The following is a 16101-nucleotide window of genomic DNA, read 5'->3' on the forward strand; positions in this document are numbered from 1 at the left end:
AGGATAATGGAATAAATTACTCCATTGCCACGATGGGCATCCCTTCCCTCAAATTTAGAGATGCCAGCCGGACATGCAGACATATCTTAACATTTGCAGGAAACATTGTCAGGATGGCTCATGTCAAAGTGGTAAAAGTATGACGGATGGCTCGTCAAACTTTTACTAAGTTTAACTTTTTACAAAAACAAACTCCCAAAGCAAGAGCCCCCATGGACCGCCAACACCAGGGGAGTTTTCTGGTTGAGGACCTTGAATATCTGAGGCCACATTCACAGTAGCAACATAGGTCAATGTTTCTGGTCAGCAATGCAGTCACTTTTGAAGATGAGACAATAAAGACTGACTCATAATCTAAAACCAAAGAGCTGGCTGACCTCAAGAGGACAGGGCACACAAAGGAACTTCAAAGTCTATTCATGAACTCCACATCCAGTGACCTGACGTAGCAATCAGGTGCTAGATCGCTGCACAGACGGGCAGGAACAACTCAAAGTATGACTCTGGGACACTTCCGGGGCTCAAGCCAAAGGCTGGTGCTTGGCTCATGGTTATACAAATCTGGATGTAGGCTGGCCAGTACTGGAGTGCACGCAGACAGCCAATGTTGGAGCACAGGGATCACGCTCACCAGGCAGACTCACAGCTCCTGGGAATTGTTTACCTGTATTTGATGAAAGGATAAGGCCAGCTCTCCTGTCGTTGGTGAGAAATCTGGGGTGAGTCTGGGCAGTTTGGGTCTACTTCGCTGAACTGCTTGGGCTGGCTGGAGCTCCCACGCCAGGACAGCAGCAGGCAGAGCTGCAGACCCTTGGTCAAGAGCTTCAAGCGTTGACTCCTAGGGGAGGCCAGCAGCACACGGCTCCAGGTGTCTAGGAAGGAGCTTGGACAGATTGAAGCAAGTCTTGTCAAAGTAAATTTCTTCAGTTTGCTGGAGAGGGATTGCAGTTTTTGTTTCCAGGTCTAAGTAGTTGGGCAGTTGCCCATTGCCAGTCATAATAAATGCACTGTTCAAAGTATTGGCCACCAGCCAGTCAGGGTGTGGCTAGATTCCAGGACTGCCTCTCATACAGCTGTGGAAAAATCAGGCTGTTACTGGGCAGATCAGGCTCCCAACATGGAATGATGTTATGTGGCACTCAGCAGGCACATATCAAGAAGCTGATCTGGTGGAAATGTTTTATATTCCTGCCATGAAGGAAGTGATGGGATTGTGCTCGCCCTATTATTCTGTGGCAGAAGCCACCTTCCATTTAATAACACACACACCCCTCAGCATGGCAAGGGGGTCACTAGGCTTAAACTGGGGAGCCAGAAGCCACACTGTACCCCAAAATCTAGAATTGCTGGTAGGAGCAGGGAAGGTGTCTCTTCAAAGTCAAATGGTGAAGAAGCACTTTTGTGATTCCTCCTGCCCAAGAGACACCAAAGGTGCCCCTGAGAAGTACCAAAGTTAGTGGCCAGGTGGCTGCTTAGTCCAGGGACCACTCAAATACAGCCTAATTTGAAGAAAATCCAACAGGAATTTTTGACGGGAAAGCAAAAATGTGTGCGTGTACCAACAGCTGCTTGTCTTTGTCCTTTCCATTGACATCAGGAGCACATGCTTAACTGACTTTACCATCTTGCCAGCCAACTGACAGACGGCCAAGCCAGGTCAGGCTCAGTCACAGGCTGCTAGTGATTCCATCTCGGGCAAAAGGCTATTTAAACCTTCATCTCCATCAGCGGAAGCTCCTTGCCTGGAAAGGAACACAACAGCCATCTTAGGCCCTCTTTACCAGCTGGCAGGTATATGGAGTGGTAATAATACGGGCCTGGAAGTTCCATTAAAGGGGGTATTTATTGGCAACTTTAACTATGAGGCCTGGATTGAGGAATAACATATGGGACTCAATGCCACTGGGCCCTTTATTGCACGTTTTTCCCAAATGCCAGGCTCTCTTCCACACATATATTTCACCTGCTATCTGCAGATGGAAATTGTGAATGGATAAGCAGACGGAAATACCAGGTGTAGTATTACCAGGCGCGGTACTACGTCCCAGTAATATCATACCCTGTAACACTTGCATTCGTGCAGAGTGGTATTACAACTGAAAGCCATGTGGTACCAAGAGTTCACATTACTTGGGATGGGAGCTTTATTGAAGGGCAGGATGTATGTAATGAACCTGTTTTACCACTACTTAAGTTTAGAGAGATGCCACTCGTCAAGGTTAGAGTGGTGCCAAGATGTAGAACCAGGGACTGGTCTTTTACCACTTACTACCTACACAGCAGGGTAGTCTCCAGCTTGGGGCACCCACAAAAGAGGCACAAAGAGGTTTGAACTATCTGCACCTGGCTATGAACAGCCACAAAGACATTAATCGGGAGATAGACAAAAGGATGGTTTTACCTAAAAGATCCTTCTCACTCTGAGCAACAGGCTGCAGCCCCTTCATCCACATCAATTACCAATTGGCACTGCTACAGGAAGGACCTAATAAAAAAAAATCTTTAGGAGCCTTGTTTCGTTTGTCCTTAGATACTGTCTAGGTCTCCTCTGTCCTGCTTCCTGGTGCACTTCCACAGTCTGGGAAAACAACATCACCCCCAGCTTGTGCACAGGATCAGGCCCCGGACTTCTAAAATGAAACCCACAGGCCGTCCTCACTCTGCCTCGCTTATAAGTACAATGCATATACTACAAAAGCCACAAACACACACAACACAAACTTGGATGGGATTAGGTGGTGACACCAATGTATAAATCGGACTGTGCACTGGCAAGACGCTCTCAGCCAAAGAACTCCTTTTTTTGTGAGTGGGTGAAAAAAAACCTATAATTTACAAAAGGGGGCTTATTTACAACCCCCTTGTGCCGCCGGTGTGTCACTTTTTCCATATTAAAAGTGACACACAGGCGGCACAAGTACTTGTAAATAAGCCTGAAGATCTTTAAAAGAGACCTTTTCTTTTTATCTGTGCCAACTTCCTTTCTGCTGCTTACAGACCCTGTACCAAGGCTGGGATATTCCATACTATTTTTAAAAGGGCTGTCCTAGTCTTGGGGCACAGACTAAGGCTTTTAATGATTAAATGATGTGTATACTCGGAATCAGTTGTTTAAGCATTATAGAGCAATATCTATAATGTTGTTTCTTTCTAAAGCTTACATTCTCTGAATGCTGGCTAACTCAGAAAGAGGTCTCCCACTTTACTCCTTAACCCCTGCATAAACAATTGCCCTTGACTTACTCCTGCTCGATTCCTCTCCATTTTTCTTCAGAATGACCCTCTCCTTACCTTTCATCCTCTGCATGCCTTCAATTTCAGAGTACAGCCTCCTCTCAATCGCATGCTTGTCTGCCTCAATCCTTCTTCCTGTACATCTGCAATTGACTGATACCTTATTTCATAGATCACAACCTCTCCTCTTTAAAACTCTAGTCCTGTAATGTTAGGTTAACTAATGTCCAGCAGCCTATCTATCTCACCAACCATTCACCTGAAACCACACAGTCCCCAGTAATGATCACACCTAACTGATATTATATTAGCTATCATAAAGTAACTGGATTAACTGCATGCAATGTTTTCACGAGAGCACGACTAATCGCAATAACCAACAATAACCATAAAATTAACCACTAACCCTGTGTTCTGGAGTAGCATGCTACTTGCCATTAAAGCGTGTCAATGTATCGTATGGGGTAGTTAGTAAGTGCTATATAAATCCAATCACATTTACTTTAGGACTTAAAGTTTGCACCACCTCTGAATTTGACTGGCTGTAAGAAAAAGATGCCCTGCCAGCTTGCTGGCCAAGAGGTAGGTTTACTAAGGATGGAAACCATACCCCCCCCCCACACCACACTAGTGAAAGCATGGATTATTAATTAACGTTTTCTGTCGTCCAATCCGATGCTCCTTAATTTATCAGCCGTGGAAGGATAAAAGCCTAGATCTACTCTAGTGGAATTCAACGCTTCAGCTTTCCAGTTGCACACAAAGCTCTGAGCAGGGAAATTAACTCACTGAGCTAGATCACTGCCAGAAAGATTAATTTATTTGAAGAAACCATAAGTGTCCAGTGTTTATATAGCATTGTCAAAAACCACGTGCCCTACAGTAACTGGCACGCTTTATTTTATTGACTGTACAGCTGTTTGATCTTCGAGGGCCTGGCACTCCACCCGGATCGGTGTATGTTCAGTGGCAGGTCTGTTAATGACGTCTAACCCTGATTACTTCTTGAATTTGTGGGCACAAACAATGCAAATGTGGTGCAGCCACTAATCACAGAAGAGACAAAGTTGACATGAGGCGCAAGTACACAGAAACTAGCCCTCTGAAGTAACCAGAAGGAGAAACACATCACGATCAAAACTCTAAATAAATACATATAACAAAAGTTACTCTACATGAACCTTCCCCCTGCAGTCTGAAGCCTCCCTGACCCGCTCTCATGCTCGCCACTCCTTCTGCCACCCTTGTGGTTCCAGGTTGTGGTTTGGGGTGTATCACCTGCCATGGGCCCCCCCCAGGCCCATCTGCCACCTGCATGGAGTTGGTGCTCTCTCCCTGATTCCACCTACTGTTGTGCTGGACTCCCACACAGCCCTCCCTTGAAGGTGGAAGGATGGCACAATATCCTTACAACTATGCTGGTGATGTGCTGTGGAGCACAATTGATGGAAGATGATGCTTCAAGTGTTGATGATCAGCCATGTGAAATGCTCCTTGTTGTCAGAAATACATGTCACAACTCTATCATCGCCTTCACCAATTGACCTATTTCCAGGCAAGGCAAAAGGAAAACCTTTCTGTATATGTATTATATGAACATGTTTAGTATAAGTATGCAGTGCATGTGCACATTCATAACCACACAGCCGAGTCTACCTTATCTGTCGCTGCAAAACAGTTCCGGTTCTAATCAATCAAAATATATCGAACATGATGCGTGCATATATATATATCATGTAATTATAACTGCCATGCAATAAAGCATGATTTAAGAAATGCAAATGCGGATATAAGAAGCTATCCACCACTATGCTAACATCTTATTTTGGAATTGAGCAGCCATGTTAAATGCATGTTAATTGACGAATTAAAAGGGGTGCCTTTGCACCCCAGTGCATTTTCTATTGGGGATCTCAGAGCTTCGGTTCATGCTATGTCTTATCAGTGCTCTGAATGGGTTTTCCCTCTGTGAACGCGCTATACAGAACAATAAGCAAAATAGATATCACACAAGGAGATGTGTAAACAACATTAAAATAATATTTACCTTTTGCAAATCACAAGTATCTTTTCCACACACAAACATAGTGAATTTGTGTAAGAGATAGTTATCAATTGCAGCCATATAAACCTCGCAGCAGCCTTTAGTTTTATTAATTGTCCTGTTTAATATGTTGGCAAGTCATTCAGTAAGTAGACAATAGTGCATACATTGTAGGTTCACATTACAGGGGACATCCAATGTTATTCAATGGTGTGTCCTATCTTAAAGATCATCAGCTGATGTAAAGTTTTCATTGATTGCATTGTTCCCACAGCCCACAATGAACCAGAACATATTAATGAGAACCTATTAAATTGTGCTCTATTTAACTGCTACTTAACAATAAATGATCTATCACAAAGATCCAGCGCTCCAAAGATATGCTTACAATCGGCTAACAGAGATTCTAACAAAAACAACCACTAAAAAACAACAAACACAAGCAAACACCAGAAGAGATTACACAGAGCTCGGGTACACCATATAGCCAGATGCAACATAGCTTCTGTAATGCTCCCACAGAATACTGTTCTATGAAAAGTATTTGTAATGTTAGCGCCAATGCGACAGTGACACTAGATCCAGGCGCTTAACTCTCTGAACCCCAAGTGCAAATACCCACTCACAATGTACTGGTGTGCTCAGACTCCGGAGTTCTATCGCCACCAGACACATTACAAAGTAGGAAATGTCATCTTTTATGTAGAGCCCTTTGTGCTTCAGCTGCCACTCCTATCATAAACAAGCATTGGCAAAGCCAATAGGTCTCTCCAAGACCACGAGTGCTATTGGCTTTGCCAGTGTTTTGTAGCCATGCATTAGTGCTGGTCACGTCATAGCACTTTATTTCTTTTAGCGGAGTGCTCCCCTGAGGCAACATGAAGGGAGGGAGGAAGAGAAGGATATGCGAGAGGGGATGGATGCACACAGAGGCAACAGTGGCAGACTGGAGGGGTTGGCGACAAGCAGGCAGACATCAGAGGGTGGATGTAAGCAGACGGACAATGGAGGGTGAGTGGTAGGTGCTAAGGGCAAGCAGACAGACAATGGATGGTCAGCGGGACGGGCTGGGGCGAGTACATGGACAATGGAGAATGGGTGCAATGGACAAGGGCAAGCACACAGACAACTGAGAGTAGGTGAGGATGCGGGGGCAAGCACACGGACAACGGAGAGTGGATGGGAGGGGTAGGGCAACCACGTGGACAGCGGAAAGTGGGTGGGAGTAGAGCAGTGCAACCACACAGACTACAGCGGGTGTTCGGGAGGGGCTGGATTCAGCCATATGGACACTGTCAACATAGGATGGTCGGGAAAGGCAGCGGCGTAGCTTTAGGGAGAGTATTTGGTGTGTTACACCCCACATCTACAAAATGTATTCTGTAGTAAATAGTTGGGTATAGGTGCTTTCAGTCGGGTATGGTGAGGTGTCTGTCAGATTTCACCCTGGATTGTTACATGTCCACACTGACAAAAACACACACTCCCTCTTCTCTCTACCTTAAAACTTTGTAGTTTGAAAACTATTGTGTTTTAAGTACCCCTAACATCCGCATTCCTCTGTCTTTCCACTGCCTTTTAAAGCCCCTCCTCGTGTCCTGCTGCTCCTACAATTTTTAACATTTTATAACCGCGTAATTGTCGGGAAATCTGAAGCTTACTCCTCCTAAATCTTACTTGCCAAGCTACGCCCCTGGGGAATGGCTGAGGGTAAGCACACTGACAATGGTGGGTTGAGCAGAGAGGCAAGCGCATGGACACGGGTAGGACTAATGAAAGAAAATGGAGGGGGTGAAGTACATCAAGGAGACAGCTGAAAAACACACACTCTCGCAGAGTACTTAAACAAAAAGAAAAAGTAACCTGAAAAAGTGAGTAGTGGAAGGACACAGGTAATGAATGTGTCCATGCTCCAGGGGAGGGACAAACACAGGAAGAGGAAGGAAGCCCTTAGAAGCTGACGAATAAGAAGCACGCAAATGAGAGTCACAATGAAGCCAACCAATGATGAGCAATAGATGACCTGTAAGCCCCCTGTAAGGTAATAAAAGTTATCATAAGAGAGAGCAAATGTGCATTCCTAGGAAACCCTCTCTGTAAAGCTATCTGCTACTCCTTGGAGCTAGGTTGGTGCTGTAGGAAAAAACATGTCAATGCTATTGATTATTGCTGGTATACTTTTCCAAATTACAAGTTATGTTACTTATCTAGCTTCGTATTAGCCAGCCTCTCGAAAGCGTATTTATGTCTGGGTATTGCAAAAACTATCAAGGAAGAGATAACAGCTCTTGCTTCCAGCCTCCCTTTGTGCACTCTACATTGAGGTATTTGGTGAAAATAATGTAAAGGAAAGCAAAGGAGGAGAGAAATGCAGAAAGAATGAGCAAAGTGAATCCGGAAGGAAGAAGTAAGTGAAGAAAGAAAAAAGTACATTGGTAAAAAAAGGAAAGGAAAAACAAAGGAAAGAAAGAAGGAGGGGAGAATGAGAAGCTGTAAAGAAGAAAGACAATGAAATATGGAATGAAAGAAGAAAGGAGGCAAGACAACAAAGTAACGCCAAATCAGAAGGAAGCAAAATGGAAAGAAAAATAAAGACACATGAAAATAAGAAAACGATTTAGGAAGAAACATGTGAAAGAATGGAAAGAAAATGAATTAGGCATAGAGAAGAAAGAAACAAAGAAATTAGGAACATATGAATTTAGGACGGAAGAAAGAAGGAAAGAAAATTAATAAAAGGATGGAAGAGGTGGAAAAGAAGGGAAAAGAAGATGTGGGAAAGAGGAAATAGAATAAAGAGGGAGAAGAAGAAAGAAGGATGAGAAAATGGTGTAATTAAGAAATAAGGAAAAGAGGTGAAAAGAAAAACAAGAGAAAAGTGAAAGGGGAAGAAAAAATAAGTGAAGGGAAAAGAAAGAAAAGTCAAATAAGAAAGAGGAGATAAGGAAAAATGAAAGAAAGGAAGAAGGCGAGAAGAAAGAAGGGAAGAAGGCGAGAAGAAAGAAGGGAAGAAGGCGAGAAGAAAGAAGGGAAGCTGGCGAGGATATGAGGAAGAGTCTTACTGTGCTCGGAATGGCTCTGGATCACGTCGAACTTGTAGACCTCCTTGGCATAGTAGTCGCTCTCGGAGGTGTGCTGGGCCGCACAGTGGCGCTCCTCGTCGGCCTCCACCTCGTCCAGGAGGTCTCGGGTGCTGTTGTAGAGCGCCAGCACGTGCGGGGGCACCTGCGTGTCCTCCAGGGCCTCCGGCGGGCTGGTCAGCCGCAGTTTGCTCAGGATCTGCCCTCGGATGGCCTCCACCCGCTTCCGCTTGATCTGCTCGAGGTCCATGGTGGTGCAGGTGGAGAGGGCGCAGCATCGCCCGAGCATGTCGAGAAGCACCAGGGCAAGCAGGGCTCGGTGCCAGGGCATCTTCTTGGGTGAGGTTTGCCAGTGTTTTAGGATGCAGAGTGGCACGCAGTCCCAGGGCATCCTCATTGGTGGAGCTGGGGGCAGGTGGAGAATTAAAGTCCCCCAGGAGTGTTAGGATCAGAGCAGGACTGGTGCAGCAACAGCCAATCAGAGCAGGAGTAGGGTTGATGACCTCCAGGTGTGTGGAGCTTCTAGTGGGATAGCTGGTGCCTAGTGACCAGGCACTGGGGGTGCAGAGTCGGAGGCCTCCAAGAATGCTGTGGTCCTAGGAGGATGAGTGGTGCCCAACAGCCAGGGGGGGCTGCTGCAGGCTCTGTGGAGCCCAAGCAGCTGGGAACCTGTGGGGAAGGGTGTCCTGCCAGGAGGTGCATGGAGGGCTGCTAGCAAAGCAGACCCTTCCTGGGAGGACTGACCATCTCTGGGTGCAAAGGGGTCTTCAAGCAAAGAAAACGGTGCCGGCTCAATATTCCTGCCCTTTCATTCGGAACATGGGGCCATGGCTGATGAAGGCCAATTGATGCAGATGCTATCGGAGAAAAAGACTTTCTGTGAGACTCTCCCTGGGCTCACGCTCAGTGGGACGACAGCATCCAGACCTATCTTGGGTGAATCCGAGACAGTGCTGCTGCCGGGGCTCCGGTACCCTTGTCTAGACCTGTAGCAAAGATGCAGAGAGTAGGCTGGATGTAAGGAAGCCACACAGGCCCTCTGTTTCACCAGCAATGACTTGTGGGATTTTGCCTGCACCTCTCTGGCATAGAGCCAGGTTGGGGCCACCCAGAACCAGGCATCGTGCAAGTTGCTTTTGTCATTATTGCCCCTTACAAGCAGTGTTGTTCGTCTCCAGCTCCATGAGGTGGTGTGACATGCACCCACAGATAATCCAGCAAGTGGTGGCTGCAGATCTCGCAGGCCCTTCCTTTCAGTGGGGTGTGTTTGGCGAATGGAGATTTCCCATTAACCCAGTAGTCTTTGGTGACTATTGCAATCCCTCAGAGGTATGAATGACCCAGTGCTGGTCTGGAAGTTATTTCAAATCACCCAGTAGGCTTTCTCTGGCCCCCAGGATAATCCTCAGTGGAATGCAGTTCCTGGATGACCTGAAGGGTGTGGGTGTTTCTCAGTGACCCACGTGGTCTTCCTTGGACCTTGATTTTTTGGTGATCACAGAGGTTCCTCTGGTCCAGGAGGTTTAAAAGTGGTTTTGAGGATACTAGGGGATTTGGGGCGCCTTAGTAGTCTTACATTTTCTTGCTGGATTTGGAATTCCCTGGTGGTCTTGGCTTGTGCTGTTAGGTTTCTCGTAGACTCGCTTATAGGATTGATCAAGTGTGTTTGGAATTCTTTAGAAATACTGGGCAAGAAGGAGCTCTGGCTGTATCTGGGATTGTTTGGTGGTCGAGCGGTTCTTTGTTGGAATAGCTCAGTTGCCTTGCAGTTTCAAAGTGTTCTTAGGGTTGCGATCTGGTTGTGATGTTTCTTGTAGTTTTGGGATGGCTCGCTGGGATTGGGGTTACTCAGTTGTCCTGGGATGTGTACTCAGACTGGGGTTACTCGATGACTCGAAGTGATTGTGGGATTGGGAGCGTTCTGATGGTCCTGTGGTGACTGTGAGGATTTAGGGTTGCTCAGGGAATCTTGTTGGTTCCTTGGTGGTCTTGGACTACCTCCGTTATGTTGGGGGTTTGGTGGTTTTCATGTTGACTCCCTGGTCTTGGGTTCCTTCTTAGTGTTTTCCAATGCTCTTCTGTGAAATTGATTAGTCGTGTTAACCTTGGAGTTCCCCAGTGAGTTGCTTGGGGACCTTGGACAGATCCTCTGGGGTGACGGGGTTCCCTGCCGACGTGAGGAGTGTCCCCCGTGCTGTCTTTCTTTCCCTGATGCCTGTTCCCGGGCTGTTGGTACTTTCCAAGGAGGGATAGTGCGTCTCTCGGTTCTTTGAGGTAAAATACGGCAGAGAAAAAGTACACAACACAGACCCCTCCGAGGCTGCTCTCTCACTCCTGCAGAGCTCCCTCGGCGCTCTCTCGTGCCTCTGTCGTGCTGCCCTCCGTCTCTTTTGCCCTCTCCGTCGTTGTCCGTGCCCCTATCCTTCTGTCTCTCCCCCTCTTTGTCTGTCTCCCTCCCTGCTTCCCCTCTCTCTCTTTCTCCCCTCACCTCGCCGCTGTCTCTCCTTGGCTCTCTTTCCCGTTCTCGTCCTGCTCTCCTTCTCTCTCTCTCCACCCGCTGCTGTCACTCTGTCTCCTGCGTCGTCTCGCCCCCTCTTCCTTCGCTGCTCTCTCGTTCGCGCGCTCTCTCCCCCCTCCTCCCGCTCTTTCTTCCTTCAACCCTGCCTCGCTCACTCGCTTCTAGCTTGACTGGCTCCTCTGTTCCTACTCTGTGAAACTTTATACCCTCTGCCATGACGTTGCCCGGGGGAGGGGGGAGGGAGGGGGGCTAGCCGGAGACCAGCCTTTTCTGCATTATTTCACCAAATTTTAATGTCTTAAGCAGGCAGCGGGAAAAAAGCCCTTAGCTCACATATCTGAGTGTTTTTCCGCTTTACTCGCGAATACCTTTGTATTTTTGGCTTTTGAACAAACCCTTCTGGCTTCTGGACACCACAATCTTTCTCTAAGCTCGAAGGTCCCAGCGAACGCGAAATATTCTGTCTGATTCCTGAGGCTTCAGCCTACACAATCTCTCTCTGCACCTCAAAGGCTCACGCCGACCCCCACGGCCCCCCTTTCACCTCCATGGTCTCACTCTGACCGTCATCATCTCTCTTGATCCCCACATTATCCCTCTCTGATCTCCATAGTCTGCCCCTTGTCCCCGCAGCCTCCATCTGGCCTCCATAGTCTCCCCCTGGTCCCTAATCTCCATCTGGTCTCCATAGTCTCCCCCTGGTCCCTACACCCCTCATGTGGTCTCCATAGTCTCGCTCTGGCCCCACAGCCTCCACCTGGGCCCCAAAGTCTCCCTCTAGCCCTAACCATCCACCTGGTCTCCATAGTCTCCCCCTGGTCCCTAAAGCCTCCATCTGGTCTCCATAGTCTTCCTCTGGTCCCTACAGCCTCCACCTGGGCCCCAAAGTCTCCCTCTTGTTCCCTAAGCCTCCATCTGGTCTCCATAGTCTCCCCCTGGTCCCTACAGCCTCCATCGGGTCTCCATAGTCTCCCCCTGGTCCCTACAGCCTCCATCTGGTCTCCATAGTCTCCCCCTGATCCCTACAGCTTCCATCGGGTCTCCATAGTCTCCCCCTGATCCCTACAGCCCCCATCTGGTCTCCATAGTCTTCCTCTGGTCCCTACAGCCTCCACCTGGGCCCCAAAGTCTCCCTCTTGTTCCCTAAGCCTCCATCTGGTCTCCATAGTCTCCCTCTGGTCCCTACAGCCTCCATTTGGTCTCCATAGTCTCCCCCTGGTCCCTACAGCCTCCATCGGGTCTCCATAGTCTCCCCCTGATCCCTACAGCTTCCATCGGGTCTCCATAGTCTCCCCCTGATCCCTACAGCCCCCATCTGGTCTCCATAGTCTCGCTCTGGCCCCAAAGTCTCCCTCTGGCCTCTAACCATCCACCTGGTCTCCATAGTCTCCACCTGGTCCCTAAAGCCTCCATCTGGTCTCTATAGTCTTCCTCTGGTCCCTATAGTCTCCCTCTGATGCTCAGTCTCCTTCTTATACCAGTAGCTTGCATCTTATCCCTGAAGAGTCCATCTGATCTCTACAGTCTCCCTCTGATCACCAAAGTTTCCCTCTGATCCCACAGTCTCCCTCTGATCCTGATTCCACATCTGATTCCTGTAGTCTCGCTCTTATACCAGTAGCCTGGATCTCATCCCTGAAGAGTTTATCTGATCCCACCGTCTCCCTCTGATCCCACAGCCTCCCTCTGATCCCACAGCCTCCCACAGCCTCCCTCTGATCCTCAGAATCCACATCTGACTCATGTAGTCTCCCTCTTATACCAGTAGCCTGGATCTCATCCCTGAAGAGTTTATCTGATCCCAGTCTCCCTCTGCTCCCACAGTCTCCCTCTGATCCTCAGAATCCACATCTGATTCCTGTAGTCTCGCTCTTATACCAGTAGCCTTGATCTCATCCCTGAAGAGTTTATCTGATCCCACCGTCTCCCTCTGATCCCACAGCCTCCCTCTGATCCCACAGCCTCCCTCTGATCCTCAGAATCCACATCTGATTCCTGTAGTCTCCCTCTTATACCAGTAGCTTGCATCTTATCCCTGAAGAGTCCATCTGATCTCTACAGTCTCCCTCTGATCACCAAAGTTTCCCTCTGATCCCACAGTCTCCCTCTGATCCTGAATCCACATCTGATTCCTGTAGTCTCGCTCTTATACCAGTAGCCTGCATCTTATCCCTGAAGAGTCCATCTGATCTCTGCAGTCTCCCCCTGATGCCCACAGTCTCCCTCTGACCTCCCAGAGTCTGCATCCGACTCCTGTAGTCTCCCTCTTTTACCAGTAGCCTGCATCTTATCCTTGTAGAGTCCATCTAGTCTCTGCAGTCTTCCTCTGACACACCGTCTCCCTCTGATCCCCATATCCTCCCTCTGATGCTTAGAGTCCACATCTGACTCATGTAGTCTCCCTCTTATACCAGTAGCCTGGATCTTATCACTGAGGAGTCCATCTGATCCCAGTCTCCCTCTGCTCCCACAGTCTCCCTCTGATCCTCAGAATCCACATCTGATTCCTGTAGTCTCGCTCTTATAGCAGTAGCTTGCATCTTATCCCTGAAGAGTCCATCTGATCTCTACAGTCTCCCTCTGATCACCAAAGTTTCCCTCTGATCCCACAGTCTCCCTCTGATCCTGAATCCACATCTGACTCATGTAGTCTCCCTCTTATACCAGTAGCCTGGATCTTATCCCTGAAGAGTCCATCTGATCCCAGTCTCCCTCTGATCACCAGTTTCCCTCTGATCCCACAGTCTCCCTCTGATCCTGATTCCACATCTGATTCTTGTAGTCTCGCTCTTATACAAGTAGCCTGCATCTTATCCCTGAAGAGTCCATCTGATCTCTGCAGTCTCCCTCTGATCCACAGTCTACCTCTGATCCTGAGTCTACATCTGATTCCTGTAGTCTCCATCTTATGCTGATAGCCTGCATCTTATCCCTGAAGAGTCCATCTAATCTCTGTAGTCTTCCTTTGATCCTCAGAGCATCCTCTGATCCCCTCAGTCTCCCTCTGATCCCCACAGTCTCCCTCTGACACCCACAGTCTCCCTCTGATCCTGAGTCCACACCTGATTCCTGTAGTCTCCCTCTTATGCTGATAGCCTGCATCTTATCCCTGAAGAGTCCATCTGATCTCTGTAGTCTTCCTTTGATCCTCAGAGCATCCTCTGAACCCCTGACAGTCTCCCCATCCTTAAACCAACACAGTCATCCCTAGGCTCCCCAGTCCCTCAGCTTAATCTTCCACCTCCCCACAACTCTCCCCCACACGTTTGTTACCACCAGCTTGCCGATGAGTAGAAATGTTAATAGAATAGATGTATTGTTGCCCTACTATTTTATTCCCAATGGTAGACAGAAAGGTGAGTTGGTTGCGTTAAATTTCAAATATGCAAATTACAGATTAGATACTCACTTATTTCCCAGTTAACCACAGTAGGACCGGACCATCAGTTCGGTCAGCTGTTTTGCTAGCGGTATCTGTTGATGTCCATTACACAGAACACTTTTAACCTGCAAGCCATAGGGCTGAAACCCAGGTAGATAACTCAGTGGATGTATGTGTTTGTTGCAGAGATCAGTGTAGAGCTTGCAAGTTACATGGTCTGATCCTGGTACATAGTTCCATTCTCCTACCTCTACATCTCAGGCACTCACTGTCTATACCTCAATTCAGAAAGGACCTCCCCGCCCCACCCAGCGCCTTGAGACCCTAACGGGTGAGTAATTGCGCTCTGCAAGAACCCTGATTGATTGATTGGGAGTTCAGGGGTGGAAAATACCTGCACATAAACTATAAGGCATACGTTTGAATATGTGCAGAGCTAACTCAAACTTCTCGTCGTCAGAGGACAATCAAATAAATGTGTAGAGTAGTAATTAACACCTATTATTAAGTGCAGAACTTACCTGCCGTGAGGGCAACGGCTTATCCAGCATCGTCCAGCGCCGTGAGGGGAACGGCTGACCGGCATAGCTGATCTCTTCCACCGGGGTCACAGAACTACAACCCCCAGGTGCCCCGGCGACCAAGTCGCGTCCCTGACGCTACCTTCGCGCCTGAAAAGCAGGGAGCACCTCTCGCAAAGCGAGTCGCGCGCGGGAGCGCCCGGGGCTAAGCCCGGGCAAAGGGCGGGCCCTCTGTGGCCCTCAGAGGCCTGAGGAGACTGGACTGGGCCAGGAACTTTATATTGCCCCTTCTGGACCTCTAACGTGCTATGAGCATGTAAGACATTTTATTCATTATTATTATGTTATTTTCGTTTGCTTTTTTGTGAGTGTTTAGACTTAAGGGTACTTGTGTGGAAGTTTAACATCATCACTGCTTATAATGTCTAAATCCAATACTGACAAAGTGATGGTGGGCCTTGCCACTCTAGACAATTTCCTGGTTAGGAAAGTAAATCAGATTAATAATGATAGACGTGTATCTCTGGGGAAAGGCACTGTGATAGGGGAAACATTATCTGAAATTTCCCCTATTAGTCTAACCCAAGACTGTGAAATTAACACGAGTGATGTCATCTCTACTGACCCTCCAGCGCCCATTTTAGTGAATGTGGAGGTTCATCCTGACTCACGGGCGCTGTCAAGTTCAGATATTGGTGTGCTGAATGAGACCCAACCTGAAACCAGGCCTCTGAGAACTTGTAGAACACTGTCTCAAAGGGAGAATGGGAAACATAACAATTCTAAGTCTAAAAAAAGGATGGTAAGGCAATTAACAGTCCTGCTATAACAACCCCTTTTGTATTCACGGGCAGTAATGGTAATGGTAATGGTGTAAATTTAAATCCTGATTTGCTTGCTTCACTTATAAAAAACTTAGAAGTTTCTCTAACAGCAAAAATGGAGGAGCTTATTAAACCATTAACCAATAAGATAGATAATCTAGTCAAGGAAGTGACAAGGCTGGGTGGTCTGTTATCGTCTCAGAAGATTGTAACATCTAGTGGAAATGTACACTCTGGGGGGAAAGGGAGAGAAATTGCCAAAGTTAATGATACACGAACTAAGGGGAGGGGGAATGTTGTTGTTGCAGTGGCCTCAGGGTCTGAAACACCTATTCGACCGGATATCCCTGTGGCAACTGCCTCGCAGCAACAACCATCTACAAACCCCCAAAGCAGTAGAGCTCCCAGACCCCCGAGGCACAACCGCTATCTTAATTTACCACCAGACTGTGCTCCGTTTGTGGCAGTACTGACTAATGTGCCCCCCTGTGGCACCCA

At 47.8% G+C, this 16101-nt stretch overlaps 1 protein-coding gene across 1 annotated transcript in view; it reads right to left on the reverse strand.

The window, feature by feature from the left end:
- The window catches only part of TGFB3 (transforming growth factor beta 3), a 130087-nt gene extending 119039 nt beyond the window's left edge, over positions 1-11048 (reverse strand). The window contains exon 1 of the mRNA XM_078659936.1: positions 8341-11048. Within this exon, the coding sequence (XP_078516062.1) occupies positions 8341-8755 (415 nt within the window). The 5' untranslated portion in view covers positions 8756-11048. The remainder of the gene's footprint in view (positions 1-8340) is intronic.
- Between the last annotated feature and the right edge of the window lie 5053 nt (positions 11049-16101).

The sequence above is a fragment of the Lissotriton helveticus genome, chromosome 9 (genome assembly GCF_964261635.1).
Source record: "Lissotriton helveticus chromosome 9, aLisHel1.1, whole genome shotgun sequence".
NCBI classification, from domain to species: domain Eukaryota; kingdom Metazoa; phylum Chordata; class Amphibia; order Caudata; family Salamandridae; genus Lissotriton; species Lissotriton helveticus.